Source organism: Schistocerca piceifrons, chromosome X, assembly GCF_021461385.2.
Source record: "Schistocerca piceifrons isolate TAMUIC-IGC-003096 chromosome X, iqSchPice1.1, whole genome shotgun sequence".
Taxonomy (NCBI): Eukaryota; Metazoa; Arthropoda; class Insecta; order Orthoptera; family Acrididae; genus Schistocerca; species Schistocerca piceifrons.
This window is the reverse complement of record NC_060149.1, coordinates 354,256,851-354,277,446: the sequence shown is the minus strand read 5'-3', so window position 1 is coordinate 354,277,446 and position 20,596 is coordinate 354,256,851. Positions and strand designations below refer to the sequence as shown.

General features: G+C 36.7%; 1 protein-coding gene across 3 annotated transcripts in view; it reads right to left on the bottom strand.

The window, feature by feature from the left end:
- Positions 1-255: 255 nt before the first annotated feature.
- Positions 256-20,596, bottom strand: part of LOC124721199 (ephrin type-B receptor 1-B) — a 351,145-nt gene continuing 330,804 nt past the window's right edge. For 2 of the 3 annotated variants that reach the window (XM_047246044.1, XM_047246045.1), the window contains one exon: positions 256-2,769. In XM_047246044.1, the coding sequence (XP_047102000.1) occupies positions 2,502-2,769 (268 nt within the window). In that variant the 3' untranslated portion in view covers positions 256-2,501. The remainder of the gene's footprint in view (positions 2,770-20,596) is intronic. The other variant, XM_047246046.1, reaches the window with a different exon arrangement.

Below are 20,596 nucleotides of genomic sequence, written 5' to 3'. Positions count from 1 at the left end.
AAATTACTTATGCAAACTGCTCAAAATCCTTGTATTCATGAAGAAAAATTAGCTGAGGTTCATGCAGTTACTTACACATCATTACACTGTTATTATTTTGTGTGACTATGCTTTTGTTACCAACTGTTAGTCCTTACAGGCATAGTTACTTATATATTTCATATTCATACCATGTTTCAATTATGTATGTCAGAGGTATCTTGTCACATTTGTGGTAATGAAACAACCTTTGAACCCAAGATAAAAATTTAACACTGAGAAATGGAAGGTTTTTATTCACAACACTCAGAGAAACTGCATAAACATGTTTTTGTGAGGGTCATCTTTTTTCTCTCTTTGAGGAGTGAAGGTAGTATGTGTATATACTCGTGTATAAGGCGACTAATTCTGTACAACGGAACTGGACTAAAAGAACACTATACACAAAATGTGCCTCAGGAAGAATCACAAAACATACAATTATAGTTTTAGAAGCCAGCTGTTACAGTTTTAACAATACTCTATTTATTTACAAATGTCAAAATAAATAATCACTATCCACTGTAATTGCCTAGTTTAATAAATGGGAATTATTAAACTTACAAAGAGAATTTAGTTTTGGCACTGTTACATATTTTATTGGGAGGCAGTTTTATGCTAAAAAGGCAGGAAGAATACATTTACACTCACAAATCTTAATTTGATAAATGCATTGTAACACTGTCGAGCTTTTCAGTTCATGTAAACCGTACATGAAATTGGAAACAATTTCTGAAACAGAGAAAATAATATGTGCTTTTGGAACTCATTTGGCATTCTGCATTATGCCGAATAACAACAGTTTTTCCATTTCTTTAAATAGTAGGTTTGTATATTAAAATATAAATGGCAGATGATTCGGGTCATATCCTAATACCTCTAACCCATCTCTCTCTCTCTCTCTCTCTCTCTCTCTCTCTCTCACACACACACACACACACACACACACACACACACACACACACACACACACACAGAACAATGCACAAATTAACAAAGAAATGCTCTTAAATGCATGGTTTGGCAATCACAGTAAAATTCTTTTTGATGATATTAGTTAAATAACAGTCTTAACATGATCTGAGCTGAAATACTGAGATCATGGAAACTGAACTGTTTCATATTTCTTAAATATTTACAATTTATGCAGCTAAGAAAAAATAACCACTGAACATAATGTCTTTCATAATTCAGCTACATTTCAAAGACAAACACCACTTAAATTATAAAATGAGATAAAAATAATAGTGTGTGTGTGTGTGGTTTTTGAGATTGCAGGATGGGTGTAAGGGACAGGGATGGTCGTTGGTTCTGCAGTTAGGCACACAATTTTTTAATGCATTTACGTTATTAATTTCTTTATACACCTGCAACAGATAGAGGTATATGTATGACCCAGTGAAATGGAAAAAAAAGACAAATGTAGTCTCAAAACTCCTTTAGGCCTCTCACAAATATGCAACTTTCATTTGCACAGATAGGGCCTCATTTCACCCAACAGCAAAATTCAGTACAAAATTTTGCACAGCTGTACACAGTTATAGTGTTTTCTTCATTTCACATGTGACAAGACAGAAAAAGACACACTTGAGGATTGTATAAAACTAAGTACTATAATTTTTTCAGTCTAGTCCCATTTTGTTTGTAGAGACCAGTAAACATGTCTCCACAGAAACAAATATGAAATAAATTTTATAGGCATGTTAGTTACAAAGATATTCCATTCTATGTGAATCAGTTATTTGTTATTGCTTATACCTGAGTATATACAGGAAAAATCTTTGAACAAATTGTTGTAATAAAATAAGTAAAAAAGTATGACAGTATATTGTTAGTGTTGCATTCCCTTAAATTCTTTTACTGTACACAATTTATGGACGTGTTTTCAAACTATGTACAAAGAAAATATGTATAATATAAAGTTGACAGCAACAAAGGAATCATTATTTAGCGCCTTAAAATACTGTACATGATAAATAATAATAAAAATCAGTTAATAATATAGATAAAAAGATATCATCTGTCAATGTGCAGCAATATTTCTTGTAAAACCAAGACAAGTTTGTGGGCTATTTAGAAACTGTTAAGTAAATGCACACATTTCTTCAATGGCAGTTTACGATTCAGATCACTTAGGAATTTCATAAACAAATGTGCCTACCACAAATGCTGCTGAAAGATATACTTTCTGAATACTGGTCACCTACAAGTAAATTTGTGATATTTTCTGCTTCCATCAGTCACACCACCACAAACATATTACACTGTCTGCTTGGTCAATACAGTATATCAGAGTTTTGATCGAATGGTGGCATAATGTAATCTTCAAAAATTAATTTTCAATGAAAATACTTGTGGTAGCAACAGCGCACACTAAAAAAATTGACATTCACACTGAGCCATGTCCAATCACACTTCAGTTCCTCAGTGAAACTACATTATGAAGGGCTACAGAAGAATCATCTATCCTGTTTAGAGGAGAGTCAAACCAGGAAACCCTCTGATAGATTGGCAGTTATTTGTGCTCTCATTGCTTGCACACTGTTCATTATTTTCTTTTGGTGGCCAACTAACGTAATTCCTAATGCTGTAAGTTCCTTTACAGTCACTCTAACAACTGCATCCATGGTGGTGATTCCTGCTCTTTCAAAATTTTCCAAGTAACGTGCCATCTTGATGGAATTGAGCCATTCCTCAACAGATGTAAACTGGGTCATGTCTGGAGCATCAGGAGCAAGAGGATTTGCTGTCCTGCATCAAGAGAACAAACAAAATCAATAATATGCCTACAATTATCTTTTTAGTATATTATATTGCTGTGCACACAAAAATATGATTTCTTCATCTTTATGTGGGTAGGTGGTCAATGCTGTCACTGAATGTGTTACAAGGAGAGAAGGGTTAGAAGTAAAAGAATCTGTCACTACAGGAAATGATACCCCTGGAAGGCTGAAGCCAAGAATCAAAGTGAACTGATACAGCACTCAGGCAACAATCACCAATAGCATCAGAATCAAACAACTGACAGGGAGCTAGGTTTTCTGTAAAACAGTGCAACAAATGTAAAATACCCATAAAAACAATAATGAGGATGAAGGCAACTATGATGAGTGACTTGGGCAATGAGTACGAGTAAGGTTTTTGTAGTCTGAGATCTAGATCTTCGTTGACCTGATGAAAAAATATGCCAAAGGGAAATTTCTTGTCTTCATTGTCCAGAATCATGGCATTGGTTACCTGAAATGTTAAGCACAAAGAGTACACAGGCTCCCCATATTGTTTTGTCACACAATTATAGGAACTGCATCCATTCTCAAGGCCATCCACACATAAAGATACCCAAAATTTTTTGCTTGTTGCATTGAAAATTCATCACAATGCTCTCCTACTGATTTGAGTCTTCTAAAAGCAAGATGTACAAATTTTGTGGATTAATAATGAAAGTGTACTCAGTAAACATGGGAGGATCTTGTTTCAAGTTCATACTTAAAAGTTACTGCCATGCAGAACTAAAAAAATAATGTTTCCAGCCCAGGTTAGTATGGGAAACAGGAAAGGAATGCTCTTGTAAAATTCTTGTGGTGAATTTTAAATCTGTGAGAATCTACAGGAGCCTTGATATAGTTACTGGAATAGTTGAGATATGCCAAAGGTTGAGTAAGTACAAATACACAAACAGCACATCGTTACTTTCGTATCTTGCAACTGATCCATTAACTTGTTGGCAAACACAAATTTTATGGCATCTTTATGCTCTTAACAAACAAGTAATTCACCACAAGGAACACTGATGCATTCCCTTACGACTCAGTACTACTCTGGTTTGGAACATTAAAATGGATATAAATTTATGACAGATGCCAGGAAAAAAAAAGAGCTGTCTATACAGTTAATTGACAGTACCCTCTTACGTGACATTACACAAAAGGCCTCCATTACATCAAAGGCTTCTGTGTGCTTACTTTGAGTCATTGAGTGCCAACTTCAATTACCAAACTCAAAAAACACACACACACACACTCTCTCTCTCTCTCTACCTCCCCTCAACCCCTGCTCTCCAAACCATACAAACCTATTCGTCAGTCTACTGTGACCCACCAGCCAATGTGAATCTCTACTGCTTCTTCATATACTTCCCTTCTAGCCCATGTAATTCAAACTTACACTGGACCCATTTCTCATGTCACACCCCCTGACCCTTACTCTAAACTGGCACATTCCTAAACTTTCAATATATGTGTCTCTATTGTCCCTGCACCACTCCACCTTGTTCACAACTGACCTCAAATACAACACCTGCAACTCTTTGTTTACTCTGTATTTTCTTGTCTCTCATAACACCTACAACCCTTCTCTCTCAGACTTCTTTTTTCACATCTTCTCTCAAACTCTCAAGTTGGGTTTGTTGGTCTTAAAAATCTACTGTAAATTTAACTTATACTGGAACCATTTCCTGTTTCACACCCCCTGATCCTTCCTCTAAAGGGGTCATCATACACAGAGGAAGAAAACACTTTCCAATTAAATATCTGAACCTACCTCTCAGGGTTTCCCAACTAACAATTTCCATTCTATACTATGAGCACTGCTATTGTGGTCATTAGATTTGTTATACTTTTAGTTTTCTTTCCCAGACCATGTCTTTTTACTTTTGGCCTGTCTGCTCATCACCATACTAGTATTAATCTTAATTCTTCAATTTTTCATAATTACAATCATTAAGAAGGCCCGACAGTTACTCCCTCTAATTAACATCTCAGTGTTGCTGCACTTAACTTGATTTTGTGTTATGAATAGTTCCTTTTTATATTTGATGTTTAGTTATAGGCTTGGCCTTTTCCTCTCTTATTCTGTTTCATTTCTGCTTCCAGATTAAGATACTTGATCCCCACAAGGTCAAGACATTTCATTTTTTGGGATGTGCTTGTCTGCTTTGTCACAGTTGTCATTATTGTTAGTGAATACAATCTCCTTCTCTTTTTAAAGGAAAATGAAGGGTATATCTTCTGTCCATGATGTGGCCATCAGAGATGAAATGTAAGCTTGAATGCAAAAATGTAGGGAAGGAAATGGTCCATGTCCTTTTTTGAAAAGGCCCATCCAGACATTTGCCTTGAGCAATTCTGGGAATCCACAGAGAACTGTAAGTTGGATGGCACAATGAGGATTTGAACCATGCTCCTCCATAATGCAAGTCCAATGCTTTTTTTCTTTTGTTTTATGCAGCTACTGCTATCTCTCTTTTTATTCAGTGATGTTTCAACTCCCTTTTTTCTTTATTTTTAAGTGCATTAATGTTTAGACCTAATTTACTGATGCCAGTGATCCAGTGACAACAAAACACACTGATGAACTATTCGTCAATCAGTTCTCCTCCAGATACTAATGTGTTGAACACCATAACAAAACTTTGGAACTGGATCAGTATTCTAATTTAAATTATAGTGGAAAACAATGTAAGAATACTTTTTGCACACTTCTATGGTAAAATGTTCCATTACATCTATCCTGCAAGCTCAGCTCATGAACTAGACACCAAAGTGACAAAAGTCATGGGATACCTTCTAACATCACACTGGACCTCCTCCTGCCCACTATAGTGCAGCAACTCGACATGACATGGACTCAACTAATCATTGGAAGTTCACGGTAGAAATATTGAAATGTGCTGTCTATATAACTGTCCATAACTGCGGAAGTGTTGCTAGTGCAGGAGTTTGTGTATGAACTGACCTCTTGATTACATCCCATAAACGTTCGATGGGATTCGTGTCAAGCGATCTGGTTGGCCAAATCATTCACTCAAATTGTCCAAGAATGTTCTTCAAACCAATAAGGAGCAACTGTGGCCCAATGACGCAGAGCACTGTCATATAAAAAATTCCATTGTTATTTGGGAACAACAATGGCTGCAAATTGTCTCCAAGAAATCAAACGTAACTACTTCCAGTCAATGATCGATTCACATGGACCACTGAAAACAGTCCATTCCATGTAAACAAAGCCCATACCATTATGGAACCACCACCAGCTTGCACAGAACCTTGTTGACAACTTGGGTCCACGGCTTCGTGGAGTCTGTGCCACACTCGAACCCTACCATCAGCTCTTACCAACTGAAATCAGGACTCATCTGAAAAAGCCATGGTTTTCCAGTGAACTAGGGTTCAACTGATATTGTCATAAGCCCAGGAGAGGCATTGCAGGCGATGACATGCTGTTAGTAAAGGCACGTGACCTGCTGCTGCAGCCAACTGATGCAAAATTTCATCACACTGTCCTAATAGATACACTCATCGTACATCCCACGCTGATTTCTGTGGTTATCGCACACAGTGTTGTGTGTCTGTTAACACTGACAACTCTATGCTGCTCTCTGTCGCTAAGTGAAAGCTGTCGGCCACTGCGTTGTCCACTGTTAGAGGTAATGTCACGTTCAGAGTCTGTTAATTTCCATCATGCACCCATAATCACATCAGAAACCTTTTCATATGAATCAGCTAAGTACAAATGAGAGCTCTGCCAATGCACTGACTTTTTATATCTTGTGCATGCAACACTACCACCATCTGTATGTGTGCATATCGCTATCCCATGACTTTTGCCAACTCAGGATATAAAACACCTGTGAGAAGAAGAAGAAGAAAATTATGCACTTTTGAGTTTGCATAGATGTTGAAAAGGTGGAAGAAAAATGCTATGTCACTTGCTTCAAAATAAGACATTTATGAACATGGCTACAACTGAATTAAAAAAAAAAAAAGTTTTGATACTTCATCTAAACTAGGATTTTGTGGGATTCAGACTTTTCTCTGATGTCTAATCCACATTTCTACAAATTCAAACTTTGGAGGCATGAGATTATACAAGGTATCTCACATTGATGTCTGCACTACTCCCAGAGTATTTCATGGGTACACCAACATGTTTGTGCTCCTGATGTGTTTACTATTTTTCAATATTATATGAGGGGAAAAATGTAATTACATTTTTCCATATCCCTCCACAAATAATTATGCCAGTTGTCCGGCTTGCCCTGCAACTTGCGAAGTAAATTTGTGTGTGAAAACAGCCTTTGCTTAAGCTGTCACTGTCTAGACAATTTTGACTGGTCTTTCTGTTTCTTGCAATGTTTTTGCAACAAGGGTTGCAAACACAGATTGTAATAGAATTTCTTACATTACAAATTTCTGAATAAATAAAATTAACTTTGAGGTTATGACAGCCTAGTCACTTGCCACTGAATTTCTTTTCTAGACCAACAGTTGCCAGTAGACAGTAGACTGGGATTTGTGTCATGTGAACACACCACAATTCTAGTGATTTATTGCATGCACAGACATTTGCACAGACATCTGTGCAGACAGACTGTTGCATGTGGATGGGCCTTTAGTGGAAACAGTTGATAACTTTAGGTACCGAGGATGAAAAATTACTAGTAATATGACATGTAATCAAGAAACAATAACAAAAATAGTTACTGCAAAAGAAATGTTTTACAGATGGATTATATTCTGTGGTACATTAAGTAAAAAATTACAGAAAAGATTAGTGTGTTTTGTACAGTGTGTTGCTCTGTATGGTATGAAAATTTGGACACTGTGGTGGAGAGATGAAAAAATTTTAGAGGCATTTGAGATGAGGATCTGGAGAAGCATGGAACATGTGAAATGGACAGATAAAATAAGGAATGTGATTGTGTTACAAAGGGTGAAAGAGAAGAGGCAAAAACTGGAAACAATTATGAGGAAAAGAAATTGACTAGGTGACTGGATGAGCAGAGACTGCATAATGAAAGAAGCAATAGAAGGAATGGTAACTGGAAAGAGGCCCAGAAGTAGAAGGAGATACTAGTTAATTAACAACATCAACATAAATGCATCATATGCAGCTATAAAAAGGACATCGGAAAATCAAGAGGACTGGAGACTGCTGAACTGCCAAATGGGCAGAACACTCATCATCATCACCTTCATATTAAATCTGCATAAAATAAAATATCTCAGACATATTAAGAACCACCAATCCTATTACTTTTGATACAAAAACACTAACAAAAGCCAGTCAGTCACTGTTTTCTCTCATTCCACTATGTGTGTAGCACACTGAGGTGTTCTGCTTACACTGAACAGTTTACATTACGGTCTTATGTTTGGTGTAATGAAGTGGTTAGAGCAATTGCTGGCACTCTTACATGAAAATAGGTAAGAATTTACATCACACAAGAATTTGGAGAGCTTCTGTGGAGATGATGGGTGGGTAGTTTTGGCTGAAATGGGGGGGGGGGGGGGGGTTTCTAAAGTGTGATTTTAAAGGAGAGGTACTGCATGGTGCCACTGTGACTGTCAATTCCCTCTGTTCATGCCAGAATGCTTTAAAATGTTCTACATAATGGCAAAATTTGTTAAATATACATCTAAACAGTGTTTGCATCTATATGTGATTTTGTAATTACAAGGAAGCTTGGAAACTACTTTAAAAAAAATAAAAAAAACCTTTGTTTCAGACATAACACTGCAAAGGGCTCAAACTCAAAGTTTAAAACATTTTACAAATGTATGTTTGAAGTCTAAGGCTACAAAGACAGATACTAATGAACACAAATCATTATAAGGCAATTATTACCATATCCAAAACACATTCTATACTAGCAAAAATCAACATTCTACACAAGAAGTTAATATATGTTGATAAAATAAGGTCTGATGCTATTTTAACCATACAACTCAGACATCACTAGGGTATGTGAGAAACAGTAAATGATCTGTGCAAGTTTGCCAAGGCATATCAGCTCACTGATTCCCACATAACATGTATATAGTTCATTTTTGTAAATTAATGACATAACTTTTTATGATTTTTACTTTCCGTGAGACCATAATAACCCTATCTCTTCAATTTCATAAACCACCACCACCTCTACCACAGAGTCATCTAGACAGCTAAGCAGCAGGATTTATCTAAGTGGCATGATTATAAACCTCCAAATGGTATGCAGTGACTATTCTTTTTGGTACAAGGAGACTAATTGGCTTATGAATTGCAATTTTTGAGAACATATTGAATATAAACAATAAATGACATATCCACCATGTAATTTCAGCAAATCCTGTTTGGTTTTGTTCCAGAAAATTATTTGGGAAGGATACAGCTTTGCCAGCTGCATTGGGTGCTAAATGTGTCCAAGTTTTTGTTATTTTTGGATTTTTGCTTTGAACATAGAGGTCTCACTAACAGTTCTACAATCAAAGGTTACTTTTGTTCAACACAGAACATTAACATCACATTTCTGTAGTAATATGTGTACAATGGAAACTTTTTTGATTCATTCTGCTCACTATCAACAATGATTACACTCAATTTCTGCCTTAGGAAGCAGTGCAATCTGAAAGTCAGCTTATAATGTGACTCTATAAAGATCAAGCAATAACAGTTTCATACTTAAAATAAAACAAAATCTTGTCACTGCAAGGAATGGTGGGAAATCTGTTAACGTAGTAATAATATTACTATCAATAATAATAATAATAATAATAATAATAAACCCCGTGGAGGCCCGGGAAAAGAACAGGCCTCCGGTATGTTCTGCCAGTCGTAAAAGACGACGAAAAGAACAAACCACTAATAGGGCTAACCCCCCTTTTAGTGTGATTACTTGGTTCAGGACAGAACTAAAGAAGCCTCGGACAAGCGCCGTCATGGGCGGGGACGACGCTTGAACCCTATGCCCGCCCACAATGGTAATGACACTGCTAGCCAACTGGAAAATGATTTAAATCCAAATAGAGGTGTTTTGCGGGATATGCTTCCTGCAACCACCCTAGAAGGAAAACAAAGACAGAGGATGAGATGGTCAGATGAAGTTAATAGACACCTCATGCTCTGTTATTACCAAGCAACAAACCTAGGAACTAACACAACTGGATACAGATCACAAGTATACACAACATTTATTATCAGATACCCAGAATTAAAATTTTTGAACAGAACAACGACTAGCTGATCAGATCCGTGTAATATTCAAAAATAACAGGGTACCCCAGTCAGAATTAGAAAACATCAAACAACAAGTACAACAAATACTGGAACAAAATAATGTGCAATCAGAAGAAGAAGAAAATACAGTAATGGACCCAAACATCCCAGAGCAAACAAACAAAGAACACGCATCAATTAAACAATCAGAGGAAAACGAAATCTTAAGACAGCCACCAGAACAAGCACAAATAGAACACGAAGTAACACACATGTTAGATATAGAAGAAAAATTTCAGCTGACATATATAGAATACAAAGACACAAATACAGACATTAGACCATTCTTGCATAGACCGCCAAATAACCCACAAGTCAAAACAACAATAAAAACTATCAACACAATCATACACAACAAAATAAATGAAAACACAACTATGGAACAGTTACAACTACTGGTTTATATAGGAGCACTCACTACGCTTAATATACACACTAGGCAGAGATCAGAACCAACCAACACACAGAAGAAACTCACAAAACCAGCATGGCAACACAGGCTACAGATCAGAATAGAAAAACTGAGAAAAGACATCGGACAGCTAACACAATTTATAAGAAATGAAATGTCAGAAAAAAAAATGAAAAAGGTTAGGTAAAATCTCACAACAAGAAGCGATAGAGCAATTAGATGAAAAGAAGCAGAAATTACAAGCATTGGCCAAACGACTTAGAAGATACAAAAAAAGTGAAAATAGAAGGAAACAAAACCAAACATTCAACACAAACCAAAAGAAATTTTACCAGACAATAGATAACACGCACATTAAAATAGACAATGCACCAAACATAACAGACATGGAACACTTCTGTAGCAACATATGGTCAAACCCAGTACAACATAACAGGCATGCACGGTGGATACAAGCAGAAACAGATACATACAAGATGATACCACAAATGCCTGAAGTGATAATTTTGCAACATGAAGTCACCCAAGCAATTAATTCTACTCACAATTGGAAAGTCCCTGGAAAAGATAAAATAGCAAATTTCTGGCTAAAGAAGTTCACCTCAACACATTCACATCTAACTAAATTATTTAACAGTTACATTGCAGACCCATACACATTCCCTGATACACTTACACATGGAATAACTTATCTGAAACCTAAAGATCAAGCAGACACAGCAAACCCAGCTAAATATCGCCCCATAACATGCCTACCAACAATATACAAAATATTAACTTCAGTTATTACACAGAAATTAATGACACATACAACACAGAACAAAATTATAAATGAAGAACAAAAAGGCTGTTGCAAAGGAGCACGAGGATGTAAAGAGCAACTGATAATAGATGCAGAGGTGACATATCAAGCTAAAACTAAACAAAGGTCGCTACACTACGCATACATTGATTACCAAAAAGCTTTTGATAGCGAACCCCACTCATGGTTACTACAAATATTGGAAATATACAAAGTAAATCCTAAATTGATACAGTTCCGAAACATAGTAATGAAAAATTGGAAAACCACACTTAATATCCAAACAAATTCAAATAATATCACATCACAGCCAATACAGATTAAGCGTGGAATATACCAAGGAGACTCATTAAGTCCTTTCTGGTTCTGCCTTGCTCTGAACCCACTAACCAACATGCTAAATAATACAAATTATGGATACAATTTTACTGGTACATACCAACACAAAGTCACACATTTGCTACACATGGATGATCTAAAACTACTGGCAGCAACAAATCAACAACTCAACCAATTACTAAAGATAACAGAAGTATTCAGCAATGATATAAATATGGCTTTTGGAACAGACAAATGTAAGAAAAATAGCATAGTCAAGGGAAAACACACTAAACAGGAAGATTACATATTGGATAACCACAGTGACTGCATAGAAGCGATAGAAAAAACAGATGCCTATAAATATCTAGGATACAGACAAAAAATAGGAATAGATAATACAAATATTAAAGAAGGACTAAAAGAAAAATATAGACAAAGACTAACAAAAATACTGAAAACAGAATTGACAGCAAGAAACAAGACAAAAGCTATAAACACTTATGCTATACCAATATTGACCTACTCATTTGGAGTAGTGAAATGGAGTAACACAGACCTAGAAGCACTCAATACACTTACACGATCACAATGCCACAAATATAGAATACGTCACATACATTCAGCAACTGAAAGATTCACATTAAGCAGAAAGGAAGGAGGAAGGGGATTTATCGACATAAAAAAACTACATTATGGACACGTAGACAATTTAAGAAAATTCTTTCTAGAACGAGCAGAAACTAGCAAAATACACAAAGCAATCACTCATATAAATACATCGGCTACACCACTGCAATTTCATAACCACTTCTACAACCCTTTAGACCACATAACATCAACAGATACGAAGAAAGTAAATTGGAAAAAGAAAACACTATACATGGCAAGCACCCGTATCATCCAACACAGCTATACATCGATCAAGACGCATCCAACACATGGCTAAGAAAAGGCAATATATACAGTGAGACAGAAGGATTCATGATTGCAATACAGGATCAAACAATAAACACCAGATATTACAGCTAGCATATTATTAAAGATCCCAATACCACAACAGATAAATGCAGACTTTGCAAACAACAAATAGAAACAGTAGATCACATCACAAGCAGGTGTACAATACTAGCAAATACAGAATACCCCAGAAGACATGACAATGTAGCAAAAAATAATACATCAACAGCTTGCCTTACAACATAAACTTATAAAACAACACGTTCCCACATACAAGTATGCACCACAAAATGTACTGGAGAATGATGAATACAAATTATACTGGAACAGAACCATTATAACAGATAAAACAACACCACATAACAAACCTGACATCATACTCACCAATAAAAAGAAGAAATTAACACAACTAATCGAAATATCCATACCCAATACAACAAATATACAAAAGAAAACAGGAGAAAAAATTGAAAAATACATCCAACTGGCTGAGGAACTCAAGGACATGTGGCATCAGGATAAAGTTGACATTATACCAATTATACTATCAACTACAGGAGTCATACCACACAATATCCACCAGTACATCAATGCAATACAGCTACATCCAAACTTATATATACAACTACAGAAATCCGTAATTATTGATACATGTTCAATTACCCGAAAGTTCCTAAATGCAATATAACATATACCGTACAGTTAAAAGGAAGTCATGCTTGATCAAGGTCCGCATCACTTCCCATTTTTGACCAGACATAACGTCTGAGAAAAGAAAGAAATAATAATAATACTAGCAGTACCAATTGTAAAAAGAAGTAAATGTTGTAGCCACTGTTTTGTTTGACTTTTACAAATGATTTCGCTAACTTTTCTAACAAAATACATGAAATGATCAACCCTCTTGAGGACCTCCATCAAACTGCAGCCACAACTGGACTCAAATCTAACGATTAAACACCTAATATGTGGACCAACAATTAATAGCTTAATCTGAGAGGATAATTCAAGTACATAAATTCAAATATTCTGGAGAAATATGTCAACCTTCATAATTAAGTCAATAAACTAATAAGGAGAGAACATTCAAGCTTAAAAGAGCCCACAGAATGTCTTTGAACAGATGCAGCAATAAATCAATACACAAAATGTGAAATCTAGACACTGCCACACTCTAAGGCAGAAGCATTATATGAATTGGAAACTTAGATTACTGGAATCAGATTGCTAAATGAAGACACGGCCAAAAAGGGAGACAACTCTTAATGAACATTTTCATCCATTTGCACAATGACAATATTAATGGCAAGAAATTTGACAAATTATACTGATACAGAAATAAAATCTTTGACACATTCAGGAAGAGGTGTTCAAACTTTTGTGTTCAAATTAACAGAATGAACAGTTTTCGACTGACCAACAGAACTTGCAACATCCCTCTCTCAATGGCAGTAAAGAACAACTGGCTACTTGAAAGTGAAGGTGTCTACAAGGAAATGAGCATGACAAAGGATGTTTTAAAGGGCAGAACTTAATTTAGAATTTTAACTGACAATAATCAATTTATGAAAAAATGGTCAGTTACAGGGTGGCGCATGAAATGTGTTACCATTTTGTTTTTGAATATAAACCTTATTGTCAATACAATCTGAAAGGAACATATACTACAATGAAGAGCCGTCCATGGAGATTTGTTCTAACTCAGCACATGCTCAATATGTCCACCATTTCGTTTCCTAAGTTTCTTCAAACGAACACTGAAGTTAGTGATTACCCTATGGCACATGTCTTCCGTAATTTCACTGCAAACTTGAAGAATAAGTCTTCTGAGCTCCATTTAATCACGTGGACGTTTCGGGAAAATTTTTTCCTTTAGGTACCCCCAAAGAAATAAGTCACAAGGATTGCGGTCTGGGTCTGGACTAATGGGGGGGGGGGGGGGGCAATTTTGTCCATCATTGAAGCAACCTGGAAACCTGAGTGAAATGATCCGCATGTCGAAATACTCATGTAAAAACTCCAACACAGTGTTTGCAGTATGTGGCCTTGCTCCATCTTGCATGACCCACTGCGTGTTGAAGGGCAAGGCAGTAGCAAGAAGCTGTGGAATGAAGCTATTGCGAAGCTTGCTCAAATAATGCTTGCTGTTCACAGTTTCTTCAAAGAAAAAGGGGCCAATAAGTCCGTGACTGGAAATTGCTGCCCACGCTGTAATCCTCGGAGCATAATGTTATCGTTCATGAAGCACTTGTGGGTTTTCAGTGGCCCAGAAGTGTACATTTTGTTTGTTAACCACACCGCCTAAATGAAAATGCGCCTCATCTGAAAACCAAATGTTGTTGAGAGTTTCCTCCCTATCCTCCCCCCACTTAGCAAACAGTAGTCTCTGCTGCTTGTGTTCTTCAGTGAGCTTCTGTGCACAGTTCATCTTGTATGGGTACAGATGGAGGTCACTTTTAAGAATGCGTTGAACAGAGCGTCTGGATATTCCCAGTTGCACTGCTGCCTTTCTACACGATTTCCCGGGACTTCTCTGTACAGCAGCTCCTACCGCTTCAATATTCTCTGGCGAACAAACAGGCTTAGGCCGAGGTCGCTTCGCTTCCAATACTGTTCCTTCCTGTATAAATTTATCGTACAACCTGTGGATGGTCTTCTTGCAAGGGACCCATCGTGTGTTAAACTGTTGTCGAAAATGCCTCTGAGTCACAACAAGGCTTTTCATTTCATGAAAAAGTAACACAACTGCTGATCATTGCTGTGTCGTCAGTCTTCCATTGTCAGCCATTGCTGCTTACTAGTCTCCTAGCGGCAATATCGTGAATTACACGTCATTTCGTAACTCATTTTTTTTCCAAGCTCTGCTGGTACTGCTGTAGAGATCCCAGCGGGATATCTAATGTGCGTCGTAAATTGTGAAAGAAACAACTGGTAACACATTTCGTGCGCCACCCTGCATATCTAATAAAACTTGCAGAGAAGAACACACCAGAAATGCAGCAAAAAGATGAAAATATTCCAAGAAGAAGGAAGTAATAAGCTGCTTAATGCTATTTGCATTTCTCAGTTAAACAATGCAATACTAATACTAATAATGTATTTTTAATTAATAATGGAAAAGGCATATGGCTCACCGCGCTTCAGAACAAGAGAAATTAATCTGCTAATTTAGTTATACACACTGGACAAACATGAGTAATGTGTTTTTGTACCTCCTTCAGTCTACTGTGCAACTGTGATTCATTACAGGGTGCTGTAATGGACCTGACAATAGAGGCCTGGTCACTGTCCTTCTGTGGTAGGCAGGCAGTCACTAACCAAATAGAGGCACCCCCCCCCCCCCCCTCTCTCCCCAGGACAACAGGACGCCTCTACCAGATGTGAGCCACCAATGTGAAATGAATGAAACACAATCTGTTAAGGGAGAGAATGGTCGCTGTAAGTGCCTTTTAGAGTTTGCATGTGCATGTAGCACTTTTTGAGTGGGTGGGTGTGCGGGAACAGTAGCAAAGGAGGAGGAGGGAGTGACAAATGGACAGAACACAAGATATCTATTCTTAATTGGCAATATGGAGCTTGTCCAGTGAAGGAATTCCTGCCACAATAAGATCGGCATGTGATCATCCGGCTGTGTCCATTGTATACATCACAAAACATTTAACATGGCTGGAAGAAGAATATAAGCTAGAGAATAATGTATGTGGTCACACCCAGGGAAAAAGTTCTGGAGCATGTGAGGAAATATCATCCTGGTGGACACTTTTGATTGTACCAGGAATGAAGACATTTGTTGTCCAGATGAAAAGGGGAGACCTCCTGCTGAGGGGCAAGAGATGATACTTGGTTGATGAGCACCTTTTGCCATGCCACCAATGTGGGACACCTGGCTCTGGCCACCGTGAGACATGCCTCACCCGACTACATGCTGCTACCGAGGTGCCACTAGCCGTCTGCAGTGCACCTTGCTCTGTGCTGGTAAAACGCACTACACCTCTAAGTCTGTCTGCCAGTTCTGTTTGTCTGATAGCCACCATGATTTAAACACCCAAGTAATGGCCCTGAGAACACTGTAACTGATAATGGGCAAATTATCATTTCCTTTTTCCTGAGTAAAAGTAACTGGTAAATTGTATTTGAATAACCACGGTCCAAAGGCATTTCTGTTTCTTAAAATAAATTCTTATAACTAATCTCCTTACATTCTTGTTGCTGGCCTTCCTAATCCTTTGATACAATTTGCAATTGCCGAACTCAAAAGTCTGACATAAGCTACAGCAATTCGTTTTTACTAATATGCATGTGCCACACTCGAGTGACATTCAAGATATAGTGATTCCCTTGATTTAATACACAAATACCACACTCATGTGCCATTTTATAACATATATTGTATCAATTTCAACCACTACAGTGTTTTTTGAATTGCTTCCAGATGAATTCTGTACAATTTTCTGGAATGAAAGATTAAATTTACACCAAATTCTCCGCTCTAAAGCAAACTACATATTATATATGCGGAATGAATATTTCATTCTGTAGCTGAGTGAGTACTTTTATAAAACATCCTAGTAGAGTAAAGCTATGTGCCAAACAAAAGCTCAAAAAGGAAGAGTCAGCATTCAAATATTGATCTGGCACACAGCTTTAATCTGTATGCAAGTGCACAAATTATTTACTTTTGGTGACTATCTTTGCCATGGAAGGCGAAAAGCACTCATATCATTATCAAACTATGCATGATCAGAGATATTAGTCAAAATAATAGCCTCATTGTCTTGAAATGTAGCACTTTTTGAGTGTGTGTGTGTGTGTGTGTGTGTGTGTGTTTGTGTGTGTGTGAGACATGGAGGAAATTTCACTGTAGCGTGAACTTGGTTACCTAAAATATCAACACAAACCTGGTTCTTTTAGGGACAATTGTATAAAGCTGTTGATTCTAGAACAACACAGAAAATGACCTCAGATCAAACTGAACTCAAACATATGTGTCGTATAAACACTGGACCTAAACTATACAACAAACTTCCACAAGAGTCCAAAGACAAAAGTGAAATACATGCCTTTAGGAATACCCTAAAAAATTATCTGTCACGGATGTGTTTTTATACCGTAAAGGGATAGCTAAATTGATGTATAAATTTTGCTGACAATTATACTTATGATTAATTACTACAATTAAGAGGCATTTTAAAATTAGTCTAAAAGAAATATTATGTACAAACATGTAACACAGTAAGGCAAATAAAGTATGCATCTATTTATGTGTTGAAATTGTGTACGTTTACATATCTATGTATCTGTACTGTACATATTCTTGTGTTGACGACACCCACACAATTTATATTGTCTACTGATGGATAAATTAATTAATAATAACACCATGAAAAAGATCATCTTTGACTGGCAAAATTTCGCAATCATGTCAAATTCAACTGCAATCGTTAGTTCACAACTTAGTGACATTACAAAATAATGGTTTTGTTTTGAGCAAATATGAGTTTAAAAGAAGTAAATAATAATTATTAACCCAAAACAGACAAGTAATCACGTAAATATGCCATTCTCACGCTGCTGAAGCTCACAATATTTCTTTAGGTGTGTAAGATTAGGTTAAGAAATTATTGACTATGTAAGTGATGAGTGCAGATAATAACTGTTCTTATGACAATTCTTGAAGACGACTTGTAATTAATGTGATCATTTTAAGATATTTTATACATACTTTAGTGGCACTGTAAGAAAGGGAAATTTGAAATATTTGTAGTAAAGTTAAGCAAGTGGAGTTTGCCAGCAGCCAAAACTGATTGAACATCTCTTACAAAAATGTTCTCCAGTCTAGACTAGCAGTAACTACACAATCCACATTAAATTTTTAAATACAGGTTGTTCCATTTATATGATGACCACATGCGCAGGGTTGTGTTTGCCAGCCACCAGAGCCATGCAGGCTGATTGAATGGGATGCCCATCTCCCTGTAAATGATGTACTATGCACCTAAACAGGCAGTGTCACTCAAACAGTGGGGCAAGGCTGAATTATTCCATTCCACAATTAGTGTTCATTTACAATTCATGTGTGTGCACACAGTCTGCTTGTATTGTCCAGAGATTTTTTGAACACAAGTTTCCAGGTGCTTAAATTCTGAGTTTTGGTGCAATTCGCAAATTAGTGAATAAATTTCGTGAGATGGGGAGTGTTCATGACAGGGAGCATAAATGACAACGTACAGTGCTGACAGAAGTTGATCTCGATGATGCTGCATACCAAATGGAAAATTCCTCTAAAGTCTCTTGGATGTCTTTCACAGCAAACAAATTTCTTGCACCTCTGTACAAAGAGCTGCTACATTACTTGGGCTAATGTCCTATAAAATAACAGTAGTGCAAAAACTTAAAGCTGCTGATCCTGTGCACAGGGTCAGGTTTTGCAAATTGGTTTTGAAAACAGTGCATGATGATGAAATGGATCCTTACCTCATGCTGCTTTCAGATGAGGCTTGGTTTCATTTGCAGAGGTATGTTAATTCCCCAAACTGTCAACACTGGAGCACCAATAGGCTTATTTTTCTTCATGAGGAACCCCTTCATGATCAGAATATAGGAGTGTGGTGAGCAGTTAGTGGTGACAGAATAACAATCCCAAATTTTTCAGTGACACAGTTAACAGTGAAAGATACATGCAAAACATTTTGCAACTGTTTTTTAATTAACTGGAGGAAAGAGAATGAAGCTTCCATGTGTTTTCAGTAGGCTTCAGCAATGGGTCATACAGTGAATATTTCTTTGCATACAATTCACAATGTGTTCCATGACAGAGTTATTCACAACAATATCTAGCCCACTCAAAGTCCCTATTTAACCATGTGTGATTTCTATTTGCGGGGAGCTCCAAAGGATAAAGTGTATACAACAAATCTGCACACATTACAGCAACTCAAGGATAATATCCATGAGTCAGTACTATTCTTTTATTTTATGTTTGCACTTGATGCATTGTTATCTTCTTTCGTAAAATTGTTATTTCACATCAAGAAAATTTACTGTTCTTTTTGTTTTTTGAGACACATTCATAACTTTGTAGGTTCTATAACAGAATCCTGATTTGTGTGATCCACATCCACCTGTAAGCAAGGGTTATTTTTAGTTCAAAATATGTGATTTACTGCTGTCACAATTAACTTACACTATCATTATTACCAACTCAACATAAACACCCTCTCCTTTAGCGTCACTGTCATCAATGAGGAGAACAATATTTTCATTTGAAGTTACAACCATCTACTCATTTACTGATGTGAAGGAAGTACAACCTTTAGTGTTGTTTAAACGTGTATTGGAAATTAAGAGGAATAAGGATATTAAAACTTTGGGATGGAAATCTATGTTGTCATCATAGGGATTGTGAACAAGAATAAACTGGGGCTAATGGATTGCAGTTAGCTTCTGCCCATCTTCTGTGACAGTAGGCCTCACAAAAATACTACTTCCAGTTTTATGCATTTCAACCTTGAAAAGTTTTTACAATGTTTCTGCTCCAGTTTACACAGTGCATGTAATTACACAGAGATGAAATATAATACTTGTAAAGTGCGTCTTTGAGTTAAATCCTGTCATCTGTGAATGCTTTCTAAGTCCTTTCCTTAATTTTGACAAATCACTTTTTCAGTCACATTCTGTTCCTACATTCTGTGACTTGGGAGTCGACAGCAACTGCTTTCAACATCTCTTCTTTGTTGGTTGTAGTAACTTTATCAGTTTTTTGCCTTTTATTGCATCTTTATGCTAACCCAATGCAATTTCCTGCAACAAATCTTTTTCAGCCAGGGAGAAGTCTGAAGATCACTCCTTTTCTGCTTACTTTCTTCCCTTTATAGCATTACATCTTTGATAATAAATACTGTGTCTTTTATTATGTATGATTAATATCTGCAGTCAAAATGTGCTAATCACGTTGACAGCTGATTTTAGAAGTGTTGTCAAGCATGTTAATGCTAACTTAGATCAATATCCTTTGATGCATACGAGTTTAGTGTCATACACCAAACAGGAGT